Source organism: Zootermopsis nevadensis, unplaced genomic scaffold (assembly GCF_977971745.1).
Source record: "Zootermopsis nevadensis isolate Lab colony 2312 unplaced genomic scaffold, Znev_1.0 Znev_ptg000019l, whole genome shotgun sequence".
NCBI lineage: Eukaryota > Metazoa > Arthropoda > Insecta > Blattodea > Termopsidae > Zootermopsis > Zootermopsis nevadensis.
Genome location: NW_028259151.1, coordinates 10,796,792 through 10,821,386, shown reverse-complemented (window position 1 = coordinate 10,821,386; position 24,595 = coordinate 10,796,792). Strand labels below are relative to the sequence as shown.

Here is a 24,595-nt window from a genome sequence, read left to right as displayed (position 1 = left end):
GCTTATTTAATTATTTTGAATTTCCCTTTCCAGTCATGTCCTCACAAAAAGCATAGTTGTTTATGTAACAGTAGAATTGGTTTCTCATCTGGTTCATAAATACTAGGAATTAATACATGTAAACCATAAGAGAGCTATTTACGTGTCTTAAACAGTTTTCTTTATTTGATGTGTTCGTGGCAGACAGTAATCAAGTACAGGTGATTGACATACTTCATCTTTACTAATTCATACCCACATTCTATGGGTTGATGATTTTATTAAGTTCCCATTCAGCTATGTTGTCCCACATATAAAAATACAGACTAGACTACCAGATACTCAACAGGTTTGCATGAATATACATATAAAATTGTAATACACTGGGTACTTTGTCAGTTGTTTACAGTTTCCATATACTGTGAAGAATAGTGACTAGTCGAGGGTCTGGATGAAGTCCCTGCAGTCTTCGTGGCAGCGTTTCAAAATCGGCTTCTTCCACCTCATGACACGGGTCTGTTAATCTTGATGGGAGTGAAGTAATGAATTGGCATGCAAGAAGGCGTTCACATAGTGCACATATACCGCCCCATGTCCGGAAACCTAGCAGATCCGAGTCTTCCCAGCCAATCAGGTCTTGCATGTACTTACATTGTTCATTGCTTAGTGGACGGCCCATTACCTCTCCAAGAGCTGCCACCACATTCTAAAGAAATACAAAAATTCAAAGAACTGGTTTGTTTGACGGTGATAGTAAATGTTAAGGAGTAGACATGAAGATGGCTGTCTTGTGGGTTGTAGCACCGTTTAGTCTGGTAGACATTTACCATTGTTTCAGAGGTTCTTGTTGCCTCCATTATCAGGACGATGAGTAAGCCACATGTGTGGAATTAGTTTGGTAAACTTCTATCAGGTTACATTGAGCTACAACCCAGAATATGGCCATTTTGTATTCACTGCCATGAAAACTTCAAATACTATATGAGGAGTAGATAGTAATCAGCCTTCTTGCTACACACAAAATTAGTAGCAGTCTGTGAATTTTAGAGGATTGTGTTTCTAATTTAATGGGTACAGGATAACTTCCAGATATGGAAGGTAGCTGCACGTGTATTGGAATAAGCAGTCGCAGAATATAAAAGTGCTGCTCGGGACAGTTAACCCTAAGGATGGAACTGTCTATAATCTATATCTACATATATGGGGAGCTGGTGAGCAAAACCCTTAACAGTAGTGAAGTATTGGAGGAAAATATTCAAATGGAAATTTCAGTGAATGTAATCTTTTTATGGAGGTGCTAGGAATGTGTACAGAACAATGTAAAGAATTTTGTGGTAACTTCTGTAATTGGGTTTAGACTGTAGGTTTGTTGGTTCTGCTATCACTCAAAATTTCTACAGGTTGAATTGATGGCAGAAGTACGACTTCTGTTTGAGGTGTTTAGTGATTATTGGGATGCTCAGAAATAAACACTGCAGTGTACATTGATAACAATTTTGGTGTCTGGGAACAGTAACAACAATTACTTGAAGTTTAACATTAAATTATTAACAAATTAAAAAATGCCTTTTAATGAGGTAGATGTTTGGAAAACTTCTGCCATAGACCTGGGCACTACGACCCAGAAGACGGCTATCATCATTCTTGCCACCACGAGGACTTCGAATCATGTGAAAAGTGCTTGTTAGTATTGTGTTCAAAAATGTTACAAACTCATGTGTTTTTATGAACACCAAAAATCAAGTTACACAAAACAATAATTTTATTGTTTTTATGGTCTTGAAGTATAGTCTCTTACTTTGATAGAAGTGTTTGAAGGCTCTTACATGTACTTGGGTCTGAAGAAGTATTAGCTAAAGGGGCTGGACATTCAGCAGTGATGAAGGAAACAGAATGCATGCAGAATGTTGGTGGGAAGGGTCTTGAAGAATGGCCACAGGGAAGAATACATCAAGGGTGGTGGAGGGAACTGCGAGATAGCAGCTATAAGTGGGAGGGAGATGTGTTGTGTTGTATCCATCATGTTCCATTTGTGATTTATTTTATAATGGTTGTCAATAACTCAGATTGTAGCATCAAATGATCGAGTGGTGGATGAATAATGTGTTTGAAAGGATATAGAAGGAAACAGTCATGGCTTATTTTAAGTACTATCACAGCATATAGGCACTGAGGAAAACCATGAAAGACATCAGTTCAGCCATTCCATGTTCCTGTTGCACATAACAGATATCATTTTATTTTATAGCATTTTTATGTTTTGAGTTGATCAGCTGTTTATCGAGGGTCTCGTGCCACTTTCTTGCCGATGTACACACTCAAACTCATAACATGACCTGTATAAAGTAGAGAATATGTCATGGGCTGCCCATTCACAGGTAAAAGAAGAAATGTTTCTATACCTGGCCCAGCATTTGACGATCTGTCTTACTGTCTTCCATATTTTCTTTATGCCTGTTAAATATTCTATTGTAAAGCTGCCGACGACCACTTGAGATGGAAATGTAGCTCTGTATGTACTGCGTAGGAGTCATCGCTGAAACAAATGGAAATCTATGCTGCTCACTTTGTGAAAAGTACACATGAAATTTTAACAGTTTAAAACCTCGATGGTTCTTACATTTACCATTTATTTTAACTAATTGTTGCTTATAATGGATAAGCATTATGTTCTGTTTGAGTTATGAACTAAATTCTTAAATATTCACATGAAATTATGTAATTGATGTTGCATAACTTTTTACTGAGGATTTGTTTTTAATTACATCTGTTTTGAATATATCACATTTAATGGAGTTATTTCACATACTGTTAAGCAGTCGGCTATCCAGAGGCAATTCAAAACGGGAACTCTGGCGTGAGAAGTTCCTAGGCACAGTAAGGAAGTGTTCGATAGAACTTGGTGGAAGCCTTGTCTCACATTTTAGTTGCTTCATCTCCTCACTTGTTGGTTTCTTTTCAGGGCGAGATTTCAGAGCTTCTTTAAGTGCTCTGTGTCTCTGAAAAGCATTCAGTGTGTTATATTAGTGAACGTTAATAAATATTAATAAAGCATTTATCATGCAATGAGGTAATATGGATTAAAACTCCAGTGTGAGAGACATTCTCTCCCTGAAGAGGCAAACTGCAAGAGAGAAAGGTGTGAATGTAGCTCATTTGAGAGATCAGTTCAGTGGTATAGAGTTGCAAGGCTGAATCATAACACTGATGCAGTTTGAGATGGTCTTGGCTTTGGCCATCGTAAAGTGTGGGGCTAAAAGTGATTCATTGTTAGCCAGGAACTAAGGTCTATTTATTTAATTATGCTCTCGGCAGCTCAGACTGTGTAGCATTGAATGATGGGATGATTGATGAATATTAATTAGGATTTTGAAGGATGTGGTCAAAGTTTAATTTAAAGTTCTATCCCTGCAGTTGGTTACAGGGATTGAGGAACACCACAAAATTCCTGTCAGGATAGCCAGGGCCTGTACAGCCGGTTCGTCCAGGAACGCATCCCCGTCGTAAATCGAGGGCTATCTGTATTGTATTAGGCTGCTTTATGAGACTACTGAAGTAAAACTATGCATGTTATACAGAATTTCAACAAACCTTTGGATTGAACTCACTGTCTATAACTTCCTGGTCTAGTTCCCTTTGTAACTGCTTAAGAGTAGCTGCATCAATGAAAGAACTGCCGCCTTGGCTAGACCTGCATAATTCAGCGATAGGAACTTCAAGGTCAACATCCATTTCTCCTGAAGTCAGGGAAGGTTGGACACTGGTGTTTTGGGAGTCACTGCACAGTGCGGATACCTGGCAACAATGAATGCCAAGTTGAAGGAGTTGATAGGCCTACATTTGTAGACCAGATGTCACCCAACGGACCATGTAATTGAGGAATCCAATATAAGAGCATGACGATCTCCATAAATATAAAGTTCATATTAGTTGTATAACCAGCTTTGTGTACTGTCACTTGACATTATCCCACTATTCTTATTTGATAAAGGAAGTTAACGTAAACTGATGGTATTGTGTTCCTCTCATAATAGCTTATAAGCTATGTGGGCAGGTTTATATTAAACTTCGTTTAAGGAATATGGTAGGTTCACAAAGTTCCTCTTGGAACATAATGTAAGACTATTCAACTTTTCGTTTCATAATAACAGGAGCTAATTATATGAAATTTTGTATATTCAAAGCGTATATCCTATATGTATGTGGTGATAGAATGAATTGTGATGCAATTTCCAGGTTTATGTATGTAGAGATTATGCACAGAAATAGATGATTAGTCTTATAAGTTATAAATTTATATCTCATAGCTTCAGGTTACAGATTGAAGCATTGAAAGGAATTCGGTGCCATAAATTTGTTAATATAGATTCTTACTTGTGTCTCTCCAGGTTCAGGAAGCCCCTGAAATTCCTTTTCAGGCCCTCTGAATCCATCTTTCCCAGATTTCTTTCGATGATGGCGGTGCTTACCCCGACGTTTAGGCGGTTCCTCCTCACCACTGCCCCCTGTCATGTCTGCCAGTACATCTAAAGTGTCAGTGGAGACTGACAGTGTATTTATCTGCTGCTGCAACTGGTAAAGTGTACAATTCTTAATGCAAACTTGCAATCTGTTGGCTCCACCCACCCCCAAAAAAAGAAATGAGTAAAGAAGTTGTTTAACAATGTGTTCAATCTTATCAAAAAGACTGTAAGCTGGGATTAATGCCATTTTATTTCATCCAAGTGAGATGAACTGGATGAAATAAAGCAAATGCATTTATTTAATTATTTCACATGTCCCAAAATCTGATGTGGCTCAAGGAGGATGTACTTGACTGAATAGCCCAGTTATATGTTGAAGGTTGTCTCTGCGCTGTCCATATGTCAGTTGGCATGTAACAACTCAAGAATGTCTGAACAGGTTTTCATTGAATATGTTGAATATGTTATTGGGGAGTTTTGCTAAAATTTGCCAATGCTTGGGTACCAAATAACCAAAAGGCCTGAAGCTATTCAGGACACTTGTCTCTTAAATTATGGACATGAACGTATGCCATTAGAAGAATTGAGACTTATAATTACAGTGTATGATTGGTGCATGGCCACTGTCACTAGTCATTTCTGTATATTGATTCTCTTACATACATCACAGAATTCAGTATGAAAGTAGCTGCTTCAGACAACTTCCAGATTATATACTCTGCATAAGTATCATACCTTGTTGTTTGTACATCTGTCATTCTCCGCAGTCTTAGCACTTAAAGCTCCTTTCTTTTTAACATTGTTTTTCTTCTTTATGGGAAGATGAAAATTCTGACCAGTTTGAACAAGAGATGTGTTTTTAGTCAGTGGTTGCATTGTGGTCGTAGTAGGGAAACTTAAGCCGCACCAACTTAGAGTGTCCTGACTGTGACTTCGGCGGAGATCTAACACAAGAAGTGTTCGCTCCCGAGTCGGATTCAAAATGTGCGTTGGTATTGGATCAGGTGTGACGCAGCGCCGAAGCGATCCTTTTGTCATGACGCTTTCCAGAGTTGGAGCCGGAGTTAAGGGTCTCGAGTCAGTGTCAGTATAACGGCGAAATAGTTCCTCTGGGACATCGTCTTCTCCATTGTCATATTTAGCTGGAAGAAAGCCACTGCGAATTGCAGTCACTTCTTCAGGGAGTAAGAGAGCTTTTCCCTCAGTAGCCTGTGACAGAAAGTAGAATATTCTCCTATAGAAACATTTCCATTACAGATGGTGAATTCAAACTCATATCTCCAAAATATTGTCAAAAGAGCATACTACATCAACTATGTGAATAGTGCCCACCCTGCACTGACATCAGTATTTTGTGTTCTCCATGCTGCAGAATTGCATCATCAGAAAGTGTTCCTATGAGTTGCAGAACGAGGTAGATTATATGTGAAGGAACTCCGGTTGTCTATGCCATGCTGGAAAAATTGTGGGTCATATAAGAGCAAGGAGTGGGAAGCCAGTGGAGCAACAGAACCAGAGCTCAGAGCAGTGTTTTACAACACCAAATGGAACATTTATATCCAGGTAATCTGGACTGCAATTTATGGAGCATCAGACATTAATCCAGGTAATAATAAATTTTACTATAATTCTTGCCTTGAGCAACTGTCCCGGAACGGGCCAATAGGCCCAATCCCTGTAGTAGATGATGATGATGACTGTAATTGTTTGAAATAAATCCATTCAGTGTTTTAAACAAAGAGCCCACTTTGTAATTACCTATTATGTAAAATATGTATGAGCATGCAAGTTTTTAATCTACCATTAGTTGTTGATGGTCCAGAGTTAGGATGTTCAGACCAAGCAGATATTGTACTTGTTATTCAAACTGTCACTATTATGAATATTAATCCTCTTACTGTCCGTTTTATTCATCTTTTATTACAAAATATATTGATATATGGTTACAGGACACGGGCAGTGAACTGACTCAAAATGAATATTACACATATACAATAATTGAAGTGAATCTATGTAATATACAAGATCTTTATTGTAAAAGGGTAGTGTCATGGTCATAGAAAACAAGGATTTAAGTTAAGTAGGTAAGAAGCTGGTTTAGAAGTAAGCACAGAGAGAACAAAGTTTAAGTTGTCTGAAGATTGCTGTCTTCTAGGTTGTTACGCCGTGTAGTATGTATACCATACTACATGCCATAACAACCCAGAAGACAGCAATCTTCATATTCACCGCTGTGAAAACCTCAAATCCTACATGTATGTTGTCTCATCACCAAACTAAAGGACATAATCATTGAAGATTTCCGTCTTCTGGGTTGTTGCGCTGTGTAGTCTGGTCGATGTTAACCAACGTTTCAGAGGTCATACTGCCTCCATCATCAGGGCATTGTTTATATTCATAAAAATGAGGACATTTTTTGACTAGCTGAGTGACTAATAGTTTATTTATCCATTGAGTTTAGTTTCTTAGTTTTGTAAGGTACTGAAAACACTTCCCAATATCAAATTTCATGAGAATCTGATTATCATTTCACAAGTTGTTGTGATAGACAGACATGACAAAGTTGATAAGACTTACTTTTGCAGCTTTGTTGTTAACTGTATGATAACATCTCTCTGCAGTGACACTATGAAAAGATAGTTTGTGTGTGGTGTATTAACATTTCATAACTGTAGGGAACCACTTTAGGAAGCTTATTCCTTGACCAACATTAATATTTTACAAAACCCTTATTTTGTATTTTCTGTTTTCATGTTTCTAGAAGTGTAGATTTAGAAGACAAAAAACATTTTCTTTTCGTATATTCATAATTACTGCTTACCCAAGAATCCTTGACTCTCTTCACGATTTCCTTTGCTTCATAATCTGCAGGATGGTTGCATAGAATGGAACACCCATATGGAAAGGGATTGTACACCCCTGCAAATGGGCGCAGTGTGTATGGTGCAGGATGTGCAATATTAGGGAATTCAACGTAGTTCATCTACACGAAACAAAAAATTGTATCAATCTTCTAGAAGGGGCAGTGTTATATGACAAAGCATGCATAGAAAAATCCGTTTTAACATTTTTCTACAGACAAAGTACTATATGAAATATGAATTACAAATTGTATTTCTATCATAAAATATTACTCAAGAATGAGACACAATGCTTCCTTATTACATTGCATTCTTCATTATAATTAATGCATGAAATGGAAGAACACTGAAACTCTTGAGCTTCACACATCATTCACATCATAGCTCAAGTCATATCTTCCAAAATAATGGCAAAGTTTACTAATTTTTCAGCAGCATTATTGAACATTTTAAACTATGGAAAATGTGCATTTTAACAAGCGTTAAGTTTATGTGGCCTATTACTTTCAGAGAAAGAAAGTCTAATTTTTGTAGTTCAGGAACTGTTGCCCACAGTGAATTTTTATGCTTATTAAAAGCTCTTTAAATGCTCTTTGGTATGATATGAAACATGATCAAGTTTCACAAAGTATGTTACAAATGTCAGTGTAATGAATTTTGCACTCATTATCCCTCTCATTTGTAGTGTACATGGTAATTTATTTTATTTATTTATTTTATACGTCCCATTCTTCAGTGCCTGTGCATCTGCGGGTTCCAATTTTTCATTGGCTCTGATCTGTAAACAGTTGGTAGGACTTCTTGGACGAGTGATTGGCCTGTCACAAGGCCTCTACCTGTACACAGGACAACACAACACAGAAAGACGCGGACAAACGTCCATGCCTTGAGTGGTATTCGAACCCACTGTTTCAGTGACCAAGCAGCACAGAGCCCACGCCTCAGACCATGCAGCCACTGTGACGGCGTACATGGTAATAATAATAATACATCATCCGAAAGACGCTGTCATAAAATAAAATAAAATTATATAATACATGTAGCACTTGCTAAAAACAATATGTATTCCGGAAATAGCTGCTGCCCTATGTACCTTAGGGACAAGGTCTGTCTCGGGTACATGGAAGTACATACCCCATAAAGTGGTGAATAGATGGGATAATAATAATAATAATTTATAGTAAGGATTTAAAATGCCAATTTTTTTTCGGTCTATTCAGCCAAAGTAGACTTGTTTCACATAGGTTAGGGGTTCTTCAGTGCAAGTGTGTTTATGTGAAAATAAATAATGTTTTAAGCTTTTGTCTGAGAAGGAAACAAAAGGAGTTCTCAGAAAAATGTTGGCAGTTATGTCTGCACTGGCCAATGGTTGGTTGATGAAAGTAGATTACAGACATACATAAAAATGTGGAACAGAGACATGATTTGTGATGTTCAACAAAGTGGGGCAGAGACATAATTTGTGATATGGAAATACTCTATGATCACTTGAGTTTTTATATATTTATTTATTATGAATATATGCAGGTGTATGCAGACACGTATTCATATACAGTATCTGTGACTTTATTTTTGCTCTTTATGTTCTGAATATTAATTTTGAACATAAAGAGTGTTTTGTGTTTTTCAGTTTTTTATGAGTAGGCCAAAAATAATATATATTTAGAGTACTTGATTTTTGTATCAAGAATCATGTATTCTGGAATAGGTCTCAGAGCAATCAATTACTCTGGCTTGACAGTATTTATTTCAGAAATTCCATCACTTTACTGACTCCTTGGAATAAACTGTTTAAATGGTATGTCATCATTTTCTCTTTTGATGCTTGTGGGTTCCCCTATCTCACCTAACATATTCAGGTACTCACTGTCTGTTGACGCTTCACAGGTTTTCGTACTCCTTCCATGAGGCCAGTTTTACTTGTCAGCACCATTTTACCACTTATTGATCCTATAAAATGTAAATTAAGTACTTGAACAGGTTTCAGGTTTATTATTAGACAAAAACTAAACATAGAAGAAATTAAAATTGCTTACCAGAGCAGTGTTTCTTGAATAGTGTGTCATGATTTAAGTCTAAGGTACTACCAACATTTTGAATTGAGGTGTGTTTCAGCACTTTTGACAGCAGTTCATAAAGTGTGGTAATAGCATTGAGATTTTGTTCAGTTCTGTCTTTTAATCTCATCATTGTGAGATGTTTTTTTTCTTAAACTGTTTTTACATTTATAATATTCCTATTTATTTATATTTGTTACACACTGTGCTTACTCTGAATAAATACATTTAATATTAATATATTATCTGTTGCTGCAATGAAGTCTTCTCAGGTTATCAGCTACATGAGAATGTATTTAGTATCCTATGATTTAGATACAGTGTGACATAACAGCTTGGCTTAGTAGTAACTTCTAGACTTATATTTACTTGTTTTGATTCCTGGCTCTCCTGAGTGAGGTTATATATGGTTTTCTTAGTCTCTCAAAGTGAATAGCAGGATAGTGCCATAAAAAGGCCACAACTGCCTCCTTCCAAATCATTCACTGCTCTTGAACATCCTTCTGTCACATTCAACATCACATAACCTCTAGAATCAATCACAAGCAATTTGAATTATTGTGGCATTTGACTTCCAATTTAGAGTAACTGAGAAGATACATAAATGAAGAGCTAACCACAAGGACAGTATATATAGGCATATATCTCTTTACACATGGTATGTGGAATTATTTCAATACAATTATTAATTTATACCTGCAGGAACTGATCAATAAAAGCATTGTGTCACAGACATAACTGCTTGATATTGCTTATTTTCGTTGTCATGGAAACAGCCCCTCCTCTTCGTTTTCATTCTTTGAAAGGGCAGAAGGAACCAAGGTGTTATATACAAAAATACTGTTCTCTAAACCAAAAATGTTTCTAAGCTTGTTTTGTGAGTGGAAAGTACTGACTAATCTTGTTTGTCCATCTCTTTCTTTACACTTACTTAAAATTTGGTACAAATAATTCACATTAAATTTTTAGTTTAAGATTTTTTTTTCACTTAGGCATGTCAGGGCTAGTGCCAAGGCATGTTTTTACACACCTATTAATGATGTTAAATGTTTTGTTGATATGTTCTACATCCTTGGCTTAGGCCTGTGAAGGATCTATGGAATGTAAATAAATCCTGTTCTTCTGATTTATTCTGTTTTCTTCAGAATATTAAAAACTATTTAGACAGAATACAAGAAAACCATTAAGTTAAGATTTTATATTGATCACATTTATTTGATACAAAGGTCGTTTTGAGAGGAAGGGCCTCCAAACTTTTAGGGAGTCCCCTTGGATTCTTGCATTGGCTTGGTAGTATGAAATGTGTAATTAGTTTGTGTCATGTGGCAATAGTATGCTTCTCTAGTATTTATAATATACGTTAATATGTTGTTAATCCCATTAATGAATAAGTCAGTCAGGTGTAAGCCAAAGTAATATAAGCTGGAAATGGGATCTGCTTTCAGAACCATAACCTCAAAGGTTCATGGCATCACCATGTTTGTTTGTACATACACAGGATGTATGAAGAAAAAGTTAGCTGTTGACGATATGGAGGTGTTGGGAAGCAACTGAAATAATTGAACAAAAATTCTTTTATTACCTCTTCTCCTTACCACATGCCCCTTAAAGGAAACTTTTCCTCAGTCATATGCTCATTTCTGATTGGATAGAAACTCACTTTTCTGCAACACCAGTTAGATCCATCACATCCCACTTTTGCCTGCTTCCTGCCCTAATAAGACTTCCAAAAGATATGCAGCCATTGTCACATTGCAGATGGCTACTGCAATGTGACTATTTTTGAACGTTTAACACTGCTCATCCCCAAAAGCTTTTTATTAAATGCCATCTTAAGTGGCTTATTATTATTATCCCATCTATTCACCACTTTATGGGGTATCTACTTTCATGTACCCGAGACAGACCTTGTCCCTAAGGTACATAGAGCAGCAGCTATTTCCAGGATACATATTGTTTTAGCAAGTGCCACATGTATTATATAATTTTATTTTACGAAAGCGTCTTTCGGATTATGTTTGAAGTTCCCAAAATTGCGGTCTTCTGAAGTTCCCTGATGTCGTGTTCGCCCGGGATGTTGGCCAAATATTTTCTGAGTGACCTGGAGACTGTTCCTGTTGCTCCTATAATTATTGGGATTACTTTTGTTTTATTATTATTATTATTGTCGTTGTTGTTGTTATTATAAGTACTAATTTATTGGAATAAGTGTACATATAACTAATTGTTACATTAGAATACAAGGTAATAATATTTAAATATTAGAAATAAAGGCCAGTTATTAAAAATAGACAAATTGAATTATTACATGTTGAAAATAAATTAATTTACAAGGGAGAATTTTAAGTGCTGATTTAATCTTTATGTATTTGTTTCCCTCTCTTTCAGCTGTCATATTAGAAAACTAAACCATTAAGTGCTCAGTGAAACCACATCTTCAAGGCCTCAGTGTAACATACAAAGAAGTTGAAGTAAAGCTTGCAGGTAGATGCTGTACCCATATTAGCTTTTGTCATAAATTTCATTTAAATTTTGCAGCTCTTGGTTAATGCTAATGAAGGACTCTGAGCTTGAGACTGAATTATGTGCAAATTGGTATACAGAATGAAAGCTATGAAGTGATTCATGAGAACTGCATGAGAATACTTCTTCTTCTTCTTCTTCTGACCCATAATTCTGTGCATTCATGGACAACTTTCTGTGCAGCGTTGTTAACTGTGTCACTGCACTTCTCAGTGGTTCTGCATGATGGGACTTGGTGTCTATTAGTAACTGTTCAGAACAAAGATTTACATTTTTACCATTTCTGGAATCTCTCAGTTTGATATTTGCCTCTTACATACACACATATGCTCACACACGCGCGCGCGCACACACGTACAGCATGCATACGTGCATACCTGTGAACCTTTACAAACTTTATTACATTCCATGGTTCCATAAGTTAGTCAGGTGACAACAAGATGTGAAATAAGTCATAATAATACAGTACATATTATATGAAGATAGGAAAACGTTAATGATCATTATGACATTTGTAAACATTAGAAATTCATTAACAGAGTAAAAGGAGTGTGTAATTATCTTTTTAATGCTACATTAAACTGTGCCTTTTCATTTACAAGACTTGTGAAACTTGATGGTATACTATTGAAAGTGTTGATACCTTCATAAGCACTCTTCTGAAAACATGACAGATTGACAACTGGTCCATGAAGCTGATTATTATTCCTTGTGTTGACACTGTGTAGCAAAATTAGTTTTAAAATGTTATTGACTGTCTACAGTGTAGTTAATTAGTCAGAATCTGTATTCACGCGGAAGAGCTAAGATCTGTAATCTCTTAAATAGACTTCTACATGAATTTCTGGGTTTGACTTCAGCCACTCATCTAACAGTTTTCTCTTGTAAAGTAAATATCTTTTTACTATCAGATGAATTACTCCAAAAATTATTTGAACTTCATTATGGAGTGAAAATGGGCAAAATAAACTGACTTGAGTGTGTCAGTGCTGCAGACATGCAACAGAAATCTGTGTAACATACTCTACTTAACTTTGGTATCAGTTAACCAATATGATTTGTCCACTTTACATGATTATCAATTTGCAAAACCACCAATTTCATATTTAATAAGTACTGTGCATACTTTGCATTGTAACCGGTACTTAAGAGCATAATGTGGTGAATTATTTGTTATAAATTTTGTTATATTTGTTTTCTCTAGATCAGGGAGGAACACAGGTTTCAGGTGTTTGAGAAAAAGGTGTTGAGGATGTTTGGGCTTAGAAGAGGAGAGGATGGGGTATGGAGAAAACTGCATAATGATGAACTTATAAATTTGCACTCCTCCCCCATTATTGTCAGGGGGAGGTTTTGATTTTAGGGAATGTAGTATCTCAGTTTCAGAGGTTTCAATAATTTCATACCACAAAATTTTACAGAAACTGCATCTTTCAAAAGTGAAATAGCATTTTCTCTCCCCACTTAATGTAAGTATAATTTTCTGTTAACAGAATACAATAATTGAAGGTATTAGCGACTGTTCCTGCATCATTTACTTTCTTATATGTAAAAAGAGATGGTATTTGTTGAGTTAAATGTATCTTTCCAGTCTCCATTTTTATGTTCCATTTTGTTTTCATTTTAATATTGATTTTGCTATAAATCTGCTGTAGTGCTGCTTTTAGCCTATCTTATAACACTATTCAGGACTTCACAATGCCTAATGCAAAATGCTCGTGTTTGTGTCATTACTGTTCCAACTGACTCCTTTTACATTTGCAACATAATTTTATTCCTTGTATAATCCATTCATTGTTAATTTTGCCTATCGTTTTTTTATTTATTATAAGGTATTGGGCATCATACATTGATAGGTGATTTATTATGGAAGATGGAAAATATGAGGTAAATCTTATACCACCCACAAAATTATTATTAACTGCTATACTTGAACTGCTCAATTTGAGGTTCTAGTGAGTCATCTAACAATCTACTTATACTACAATGTGATAGAGCCTTCAGAATATTGTCAGAAGTATTTGAAATGTTCTTATGCAACAGGAGACCAACTGTCTCCAAGTGAAGACAGCAGTTCTTTCTGCTTATCGTTGTGTTGCAGAAATGAATGTTAGGGTGTGCGTCTTGCTTACCTCATTTTCGCCAGTTCTGTGCTTGGTACAGTCATATGAGATAGTGTATGGTAAACAGGCACTTCTGTCATCCAGGCTGAGTTGATGATAAATAGCTGACCACATATCTGTTAACAATTACAATATATATCAAAGTTACAGTGTAGAAATTAATGTTGAACCAATGTATTTTAAAATAATTCTTATTTTAAAATTTTCATAAACTTTTTTTTAAGTGAACAACAGCAATTAGGATGTGACACAGTGTTTCACTCTATCTTATATTTTACTTCCTAGTTTATACAACCTGTTTGTAAGAATAAGAACCAAAGTTTGAAATATATGAAACTCAAGTGTTTCAAATTTAAGTTAAACCCTGCTGTGATAATGCTGCTGTTGGGTCACATCAAAACATAATTTTTTCTTTTGTTTTTTGGCTCCAGCAGCATGACAGTCATATTTTTACTATTTATTTAAAAATACTTTATTCTGATGTACACTTGTGGGATCCTGCAAAAATGTAACAAAGCAATATTGTTATATTATAAAAGTAAAGCCTAGTTGCTCTCCAATGACCAACCACTAATTTTACAGTATACCAAAAGAATTAAATTGTGTAACGCCTGCCAATAATAACTTAAGTCTGTCTACTAACAAACAACAATTTTAATTAACATAAAAAGGATTCATTTGACACACATATATTCTGTTGATGAATTTATAAATCACACAATGTTGTACAGAATTTCAAGCTTACTGTGAAATGGCTATATAGAAACTGTATTATGTAAAATTAAGTTTAAGTGCAAAAGAAGTGTGTCAACTTTTTAAACTGCACCTAAATTGTTAAACATTTATCTGATGGTAGTTTTTCATTTTTATATATTGCTTTTCTTCTTGTGCGTTCTCTGTGCTGACTTATTCCACATTCTGATCTGGGATCCACAGAAAGTCTTATCTAATATGTGTATGACATTAGTTATGAGAACAGTAATACTGAAGTTAGTTTAAGCAACACATTTCCTATCAGTCCAGTAAAACACATCTTTCATTCTATACATCATTTAGAACTAGAAATGATAAACCAACATTTAATTAAAACGGGTGAATAAATGATTTTATGTATGTTTCATGAGGTATGTCATTTGCTCCAGTTCTCATTCAGAATTAATTCTGAAATAATACATCCTTTACACATCTGGTTCAACTCCTTGGATGGGGTGAAGTTCAACTAAGGTTTCTGTGTATACAATCAAGCTGTGTCAGGTGGCTGAATGGTGAATACACCACATCCTGTGCCAACATTTCATGAGCCACCTCTGCTCTCATCCTCAGTTCCCATCAGCAGGAGTGCTACAGAAGACCAGTTTATTATGCAGCTGCCCTGAGGATGAGAGCAGAGATGGCTCTTGAAATGTTGGCACAGAATGTGGTGTATTCACCATTCAGCCACCTGACTCGGCTTGTAGCCTGAGAGTCTTTCATCAACTTTTGTCGCCACGAAAGTTTCACTTTATACATAACATATCAAGTTATGAAATGTACTTATAGAGTAGCAAATCTGGTGCATTCACCATAATTTAACCTGTAACCTTTAACCTAGGAAATAAAAGTAATGAAGGTAACCTGGACATTTCCCACCCAGTCACTTCAGTGTGCAGAAATGCATTTAGTTCTGTACATAAAAGCCTAGTTGTTGTCTGATTTTAACCAAAATTGGAATTTGGTAACAGGTGTTACTAGAAGTTCCCTATTATAAATTTAATGAAAATCCATTAAATTGTTCTTGAGTTGCTATATGCATACAAATGAAGAGACGGGTGGAGCAGTTTCAATAGGCACTCCTCTGAGGTGTGAATGCCATTAATGAGAACTGAACCCATTGTCTCTGCATTTTAGTGGTGTACAGCCTTTCATATTGGCATGACTAAGCACAGAGTAGAAAGGGGGCTGATGTGATGACAGAGAACAAGATGACTCACCACATTTCATCTGCTTATGGTACTTACCTGCGGGCTTCGTTTTGTCTTCTTCATATGTCACGTTTAGGCCTGGAGTATATGTCACACTAAAAGCATGTTTATTGTGCATCTTGTGTTTCCTTTTTCTGATCCAGCTGAAAGAAATGAAAAAATCAATTAAAAGCCGAACACTTATTAAGTCGACCATATAAAGTTTGTTAATTTACACTTTACCATGTGCATGCAGCAAGTGTCATGATGAAAGTCAGAAGAAATGTGCATAATGCTACAGGCACGAAGTAACTGATTGCTTCTTGTTTGTAGAAAACATATTCTGAAATGTAAAAGTAATGTTTTATTGTCTGTAACATAAAATGTGCACAAATTGAATAAGTGTAAATACAGTGACACATATTATTTACAGTTGGTAAGGTTTCACAAGAAACTGCGCATGTATGGAGTGGAGTTCTTTTCTAAGATAACTTGCAACTGTTGCGACTGTACCTGGAACTCTGGTACACTAACCACTTAGGTCTGCAGTTGCTTAAAGTGTTGTTCTGTATATTATAATCCATTTTTCTCTTGTTAAAATTTATGTAAATTCAAATTCACAATTGATATCTTATACAGTACCTTCATTATAATATTTGAGAGATGCAGTGTTTCCTTGCATAATACTTGTCAGATCAAAAAACTGACAATCCACAAAATAGTAGTGAATTATAATAGTATTTGATTGTATCTTTATTGGACCTGTAACAATAACAGTGATGATCATTAAAGATAAAGAAAACTCGTTACAGGAAAACAGAATTATATCAGGGCACCCCCTCCCAACTATTGCTTATTCACTGTGATGACGTTCTTTGGTGAATAAATTGATGCTTGTTGGACTTGGTTATTTGGGTTTAATCAGTTCTGACAAATTAACACTTTGGAATTTACTGAATTTGGTTTCCTTATATCTGTATTCCCTATTTCACATTTCTCAACTTATGTACTAAGAATGTTCATGGAATGTCCAGAAAATGAGCTATTTCAAATATTAGGTAGGATTTGAGGTTTTCACAGTGATGAGTCTGAAGATGGCTGTCTTCTGTTTCATTTATTATTTGGTGCATTTTCATCACTCAGCCTCAGCAAGTTCATCCATCACATTCTTATTACTGATTGTAGGAAATTAGAAACCACAATGGTTTTGTGATGAATAATGTGAGGATTCATGTTTGTTCCAAATATTTCACTCACATAATTTTTGTAACAAGCAATGTAAGTTGATTTTGATCTCAGATTTGAAGTGGGTACTGCTTGATGAAAAACTATAGCATATAGTATCTAGACGTATAATGCACAAACACACTTACATTGTTATTTACTCATATATATATATATATGTGTGTGTCTTAAAAAGCTGTTAATCTTACCCATATTAGAAATCCTAGTAAAAGTTCCTTTTAAATTAAACCATGTACCATTTGCAGTATCAAACCACTCAATTTCCAACATCTGGTCAGCAATATGAAGTGATGGAGTTGTATTTTGTTTCCTAAAGTCTAATACAGTTTTCTGAAACAAAGAAAAATTGTTTTGAATTTTAGAGTTCTAGTACCAAAACACATGAACAAGTAGATATGGTAAGACTGTTGATGCCTATGCTCTTTGAAAAAGTCTGCACAGAGTTGCAATAATAATGATGTTCATAGAATTCTGTAAAGTTTCATACTTAGAAACTCTCTTTAAGTTGGGAACTTCAGTATCTCTGGAATTTCTCATTAAATCAGTATCAATCACTGGACTTCATCAATCACTTTTAAACTCAATGTAAGGTTAAATATATATTAATTTATCTACATACTGAAGGATATACATGCACTTATGTATATGCATGTTGGTTGTCAAGACACTTTATACATCAAGCATCTATGGACACACATTTTAGCAGAGGTATTGTGGAACATTATAAACATTTTCTTTTTTGTAAAATGTAGAGGTCTGCAGATTCTTGGTTTGTGCATTTTATTCGCATGAAACATGCATCAAATAGTAGGATGATTTTGAAATGAGAAGAATGCGGAAGGAAGTGGTCTTGGTGAATTTTAAGCTGTTCCAGTTGTCGTCTTAGATTCCTGAAATGTCTTGTCAGCATCTGTGGAAAATTCAGACCTAATACCAGTGACTGTAAAGTAGTATTCTAACCACTGCATCACTCATGATGTCACTTAATAAAGCAGTAAAACCATTTCACCAGTTGACATATTTTTAAGATTGTAATATAACCACTGAACCAATGCCAACACACTGTGGAAGAAGGCAATAAAATCAGATGCAGGAAGTTGAATGGTTATTTATAACCATCGTCACTGTTGCTGCTATAACTATGTAATACCTTCATTGTTTGATTGTTGAGAATTTTCCAGTCACACCCTGTGTGTTGATTGCATGGCATAAGTGCGGGAAATTCAATTTCATGCTTTGTGCCATCTATTATTTCTACCACATGATTGCATTCTGAAAAATTAAATAAGTTTATTCAAACAACTTTTAAAAGAGACTCTTACGCATTGGTATTTTACGGTGAATTGAAGAACAGTAATTATACATAGAAGTATGTACCCAAAAGGCTAGAAGAGAAGCAGAAAATGGGCATCCGGAGTTGAAGGGTGTTTGTAAGAATACAGAACAGGGGATGTGTTCTGTATATAATAAAGAAGAGCCACATACTGGGTGTAAGGAAACCAGAAGTTGGAGAGAGTAGCTTGTAGAAGATATTCACAAGTATTGAGCGATACATTTAAATCAGAAGGACAAACTACAAAACGATGGGCTGTATTTAATTAAGTATAAAGAGAAATTGGAAAGATCAACGGTGAAATACGAGGAAGAGTAAATCATAAAATGATGGGGTAACAAAGAGGAGATATAGTGGTGCAGTATGAAATGGAAATAAAGAATGTAAAATGGTGAAACAAATGTTTAGAAGTGGATGTAAGACCAAGGAGTCATGTCAAACATTGTAAACCGTGACCAATAGACTCTATAAATGTCCACCTAATGTCATGTGGAAAAATTTATATCACTCAAAATAAAAATGTCAGCATTTGCTAAATGTGAATTATGATGATGATGATAATTTTTACATCAGGCATAATCAGTAACATAAAGCATAAACGTGTTTCAGCATACAGTTTGATCACAATTACATGACGTTTGTTTAATTAGCATTGCCCTTTGATATTCAGTGGATAACCCTTTTTATATGACACACCTCAAATCTCAAGCAATCTTCATAATGTTGGAACTTACACTTAAAAATTTAATCTGCAATGCATCGGGCTATTTGGACAACCCTCTGTATAATTTTCGGAGTGGAAAGTAAGTGTTTTGTGCTAACCTCTTGCCTTATTTCTATGGTGCACCATTTGGTATAAATGCTCTGTTTTCTAAGGTTTTTTTGACACTTGTGCCTAATTTTAAAAATACAAAAATGGTTCAAATCTTAGACCAGAGACTGACTATCTTGACATGTGTCAGTGGCTTTCCCCAGTTTCTCCACACTAATGCCAGAATTGTACCTTAAAATAGGGCATGACTGGTTCATTTCACATTCTTTCCACTAAATTATTCATTAATCATCTTATCCCAATGCCATTTCAATCTAAGCTATTAATAGCATAATTAAATTAAATATTAATAAAGATATGTAAATAAATCAATACATTTATATATGCCACAACCACCCAGAAGACCACAATCTAAATTTGCACTGCCACGAACATCTGAAATCATGGGAAGAGTCCATTGTGGGTAACCAAAGACACTGGAAAAAATATTGTGAATTCGATTTAAAGAGCATCCAGTGGTGATGCCGATGAAGCTTTAGGTTGAATGCTGATTTATTGGGGGCAGTTGCTCTTAATGAATCACACCTGCACAGTGAACTGCGAGGTACAGCAGACAGGAAATCTTCTTGGCATGGCGCCACTTGCAGTGCTGCAACTCTGGTTTCAGAATGCTGCAGTTTATATCCAGCAGCAGCCCTGTGCTGTGGTACAGACTGTCCAAGAGATGTGCATCACTGGGGTAGATTCTGTATAGAAAACTGTTGGTTAGATGTTGTGTACTACACTTCTATCCTAGGTTTTCCCAAATTATATAGAAATAAAATTTGCTTGTAGAGGTGATGTAAGCCATATCCAGCAGTGTGTGTAGGTTTTTATCCAATATTTGTTAAATTCAGAATGTGTCATGTAATGAATATATTAAGAGTGCACAAAAGAATGCCTTCTTTAATACTACACTGGAGCATGTCCCATACCTTTGCAATGCATCGTATCCTAGTGCTCTGCAGGTTGCTAGTGACAGTGACACAAACTGTAGGACTGTTGACTCCATGACACAAATGGCTTGGAATGTGGGTTTATCCATTTCCAACATAAAGAGGGGAATTCCAGAGGTAGAGCCTTTGGTGCCATAGAGGGTCACATTCTGCAGTGCTGATTCCTGTAGCATGCCAGTAGTGGATGTAGTGCATATATATTTGTCACTCTTTGTGTGAAATGATTTTACAGATGTGGTACGTTGTTCCTGTTCCATATTCTATGAACCGATTACTTTAACAGATTTACATATTTTTGTATTGTGGTCACACAACATTTTAGGACCTTAGAATAAGTAATGCTCATGTCACTCCTATTTCAGAAGCTCATACAGCTGACATGTTGGAATTGTTGGACGTTGAAGGAAGGAGTTTAAAAGGCACAAATGTGGAGTGACCTCTAGTGGCATGTTCAAACCAAGTTTTACACAAACCCATTACTTTGTTACAGTGTTGTAAGGAGAGACATACATGGACAGTCAAAATGTATGAACCTCCTTTCCTTACAAAACAAAAAAGCTGGCTAAAATTAGATCTTGCCATCCATTGTACTGTCATCAGACAGAAGATTTACGCTCTTCAAGGAAAACAGTTTGTGCTGTCCATCTAAAGACCACAGCATAATAAGATCAATATTTAAAATACAGTGACTTCAGTTGCATTATGGTTATGGTTGGTGATTTTAAATAATATGTAAATTCATTGACAGGTTATGATGGCTGTAAATAAATTTCAAATTCACATTATGATCATATTGTAAGCAGTTCTGTAATTGTGAAACTTTACCTGACAGCCACATACGTACATGATAGTTTATGCCGTTTTCCATCATAATGATACTTCTGAAGAGAAGAACTCCAATGAACCAAGCAAATACAGCCTTCTGCTTTGGCATGATCTTTAACTGCAAATGGTAAGTGAATTCTCTTGTTAGCTGGATGGAAGAATATTACACATTCTAAGAACTTGCATTATTGTTTTCTATATAGCCTCGTTTTGCAAGTGATTTCACAGAAGTGTGTGTGTATCTTTGCCCTCTTAAGATAATTGATAACATTTTAAATTTGAAAATAAAACCCAATGTGTTTCTTTGTTTCTGTAGAAGTATCCATGCCCATATGCAGGAGGTGGTGAGGCAGTTTTAAGAATGCAGAAACGGGTCAGGTATTCACAGAGCATGGATGGCCTCTCCTACAAATAGAGTACCCTGAGGATGAAGATGGTTTTCAAAACAGTGTTTTCTTCATTAAACCACCTTACATGGCTGGTAGCCTGGGAATAATTAATTATAGTTTTAAGTTCTTTGACAAAAATTAAGCTCTAAAATTATGAAAAAGTGCACCATCTCATACACCACTACCTATGAACAGTGTTGATATTTCAAAAGAGCTTATTGCCTCCATCATCAGGGCAATAAATAGCCCTGATAATGGATGCAGTAAAAAGTAAACCTTGTCCAGCTTCATGCTGTGAAGGTGTTTTTTTTTTGTTTTTTTGTTTTTTTGGGGGGGGGTTTCCTCCTGCTCATTCTAGACTGCAGCACTAGATTAAGGTGAGTGGTCATCTCCACTTTACCCCTGGGAAAAGGACTTTGCTTTAGAGGGACATATGTTATGATATAAGGGCACACTCAAGAAGGCAAGCATATTTCAGTTTTAAATTTTGATAGAAGAAATTTTTAACCATCAAAGTCATGCATAATTTAAAAATTTTATGCATTCAGATTCCTAGGTCTCTTATCATACATGAATAAGAATAGCTACTGGTATAACAAATTGCATTTTGAGGTACTAAATGGATTTCAAAATCTCTAAGAAGAAATGTTTTTTTGTGTGAGATATGAGGTTTTCACAACAGTGACAATAATGATGATCTGGGTTTTAGCACATTGTGCCAACTTTATGGAGAAACGTTTCCACGGTACCAAAACTCAGATAATCATAATTAGACACTTTCATATTTAATTCTATCAGAGGAACAGCAATTTAAAATGCTTATGTTTACAAAATTACATTCAGAATCGTTTCAAATATATCATTACTCACTTTAAACACTTTTTCTTCTTGTTCTTGTGCAATTATGCTAGGTCTACGAATTACCAGTAAAACTTACTGCCACTTTCATGTACTCAACAGTACTGGAATTAATTAGTATATTTCTGCCCCCAACCCGTGAAGAAATAATTCATAACTTTGTCAGATATCAAAGTAAGAGAATTAAACGTCTCCCTTTTATAAAGCTTCAAATTGTCTATGAGAAGCATTTGCCACTTTTTATACTGATATGACTTAGAGCGTTAAAATTTATCTTGTCCAAAACGACATCAAATTTAACTTCTACAAAACACCAATTACAGTAGATTCCGGTTAACTGGGCCATCGGTTAATCGGGGCGGCCGTTTATTTGGGACAAAACTTAGAGAACAAACCTTTTTAACTCTTTACGTGGAACTTCGCATAATTGGGCTGAAGTATTCTAGTCCCATTGTTTCCCAATTAACCGGAATCAACTGTAATTAAGTTTATAGCAACATATTAGAGCACAAAAATACATTTACTTGGTACTAAAATCTGATTACCTTCTGACTCTGGGGGCCAATGAATACTGCTCTGTACCGTAGTTGCAAGTGCAGCCATGAGCAGCGGGTGGATGTGAGAACACGAGTAAACGATGACCTTGCCCCACTGACCCGTTAGACTGCAATTGCATTGCTGTTGGAAAAATATTAGATATCAATAAGCAAGTAATTTAACGATAATAAGTAAGAACAACAAATTAACAGGAATAAAATGAATGTGTTAATCGCTGCAATCGAGATAATTTATTCGACGTCAACTTTTGCCCTTGAATTTTATGCTAGTGAAATTGCTAGTAGAAGCAGCAATGGTTAACAAAGAGAAGACTGAAAACCGTTTTGATCCACTTGGCTCCTTTTTCCAAACTGTTTACTCGCTCACTCTGTGGTGGAGGAAATTCTTTGGAAAGTCGATTGTATGCCCGGTTTGTCAAAAAATAGTCCACGTTCATCACCTTGTTCACAAAAGCCCACCGCCGGACTTTATGGCATCATCGATACCTATATCTCCCTAAGGTCCATCTTAACGTTATCCTCCCACTTGTGCCCGGATCTTCCCAATGGCCTCTTCTTCAGGTCTCCCAACCTATGCCACGTAAACACCGCTCCCCTGTCGCGTGTCCCGCCCACCCCATCCTCGATTTGATCAACCTGATAACATCAGGTGAAGCTCATTATGCAGTTTTCTCTATGATCCGTCTTCCTCCTCAACAGTTCTCAAAGACCCTCAATCTACGTTCCTCCCTCAAGGAGAAAGACCAAGAATCGCACCCATACATCACGACCGGCAAAATTACACTTTTGTTTGTTTGTTTGTTTTTTCTTGTTGTGATGGGAGGACAAAAGATTTTGATCTGAATGATAGCAAACACTCCCTGAATGTAATCTGCTCTTGATTTCGTTACGAATGTCATTCTGACTTGTTAGTGTCGTCCCCAAGTACACGTACTTGAATTTTGTATGAGGACTGAAGTTGATAACAGATTCTCGGGCTATAAGCATTGTCAGGTGGCTGAACGGTGAACAAACCATACCTTCTGCCAACATTTCGAGAGCAATCTCTGTTCTCATCCTCAGGGCTACTGGGTTACCAGACCTTTTCTTGTTGGGCGCGCAACTCCATCCATTTACCATCATCACATCCATCTTAATATTATCCTTCCATTTCCTTCTTGGTCTGCCCAGTGATCATATTCCATAAGGATTCCCTACCAAAATAATGTATACACATTTTCCTCCCCTCCCTCAACAACCTCTTGCGTGCTACATGTCCAGCCCATCGGAGCCTTCTGAATTTCACTATCCTCACTCTGCTACGTGACCTGTACAATTCGCGCAGCTTCTCGTTATGTAATATTTTCAATTTCAACTTCTTTCATCCTTCCTAGGTTCAAATAACTTCCTGGGTACCTTCTTTCAATCACTTGTGTACTGCGTTCCAGCGTTTTTGGCCTGTGAACTTTGTGAATTGGAACATCGGAGCGAGTCACTTTCCAGACGTTTCCTGGAAGGGGTGGCAGCAGGCCGCGTACAGTACACTCCAAATAAAACATAACCATACGTTACGTAACACAGGAAAGTCGATTTCACTATACTACACATCACTAGAAAATTAATACTGCAGTGAGTTTTAGAAATGTTATCTTCTTCACAACTCTTCGGCCCTGTTCTAATTCTTCCACTCCTCACA

The 24,595-nt window shown here is 36.0% G+C and overlaps 1 protein-coding gene across 8 annotated transcripts; it reads right to left on the bottom strand.

Moving 5' to 3' along the window:
* Window positions 1-137: 137 nt before the first annotated feature.
* LOC110841103 (uncharacterized) lies at window positions 138-23,476 on the bottom strand. 8 transcript variants are annotated; one of them, XM_087351322.1, is made up of 18 exons: window positions 23,361-23,476; window positions 22,909-23,041; window positions 21,136-21,264; window positions 20,271-20,455; window positions 19,882-20,042; window positions 18,342-18,463; window positions 17,380-17,521; window positions 16,589-16,708; window positions 16,190-16,289; window positions 16,004-16,110; window positions 14,016-14,122; window positions 7,264-7,425; window positions 5,178-5,651; window positions 4,354-4,551; window positions 3,571-3,774; window positions 2,789-2,978; window positions 2,382-2,515; window positions 138-685 (listed from the first exon to the last, which is right to left on the bottom strand). In XM_087351322.1, exons 3-18 carry the CDS (start codon window positions 21,223-21,225, stop codon window positions 383-385), a joined length of 2,799 nt encoding a protein of 932 aa, XP_087207448.1. In that variant the 5' UTR covers window positions 21,226-21,264; window positions 22,909-23,041; window positions 23,361-23,476; the 3' UTR covers window positions 138-382. The 8 variants fall into 8 exon arrangements, 7 of the variants coding, with proteins under 7 accessions (XP_087207448.1, XP_021942095.1, XP_021942102.1 ...); XM_022086403.2 differs by having other exon boundaries at window positions 21,136-21,234; XM_022086410.2 differs by lacking the exon at window positions 23,361-23,476 and having other exon boundaries at window positions 21,136-21,234; window positions 22,909-23,243.
* Between the last annotated feature and the right edge of the window lie 1,119 nt (window positions 23,477-24,595).

Excerpts from the sequence above, each read along its gene's own strand:
- LOC110841103 (XM_087351322.1), bottom strand. The coding sequence starts at position 21,225 with ATGCCAAAGCAGAAGGCTGTATTTGCTTGGTTCATTGGAGTTCTTCTC. Across the intron at positions 5,652-7,263 it reads AGAGAGTCAAGGATTCTTGG|GCTACTGAGGGAAAAGCTCT; the intron begins GTAAGCAGTAAT and ends TTTCTGTCACAG. Across the intron at positions 686-2,381 it reads ATCGTCAAATGCTGGGCCAG|AATGTGGTGGCAGCTCTTGG; the intron begins GTATAGAAACAT and ends GTATTTCTTTAG.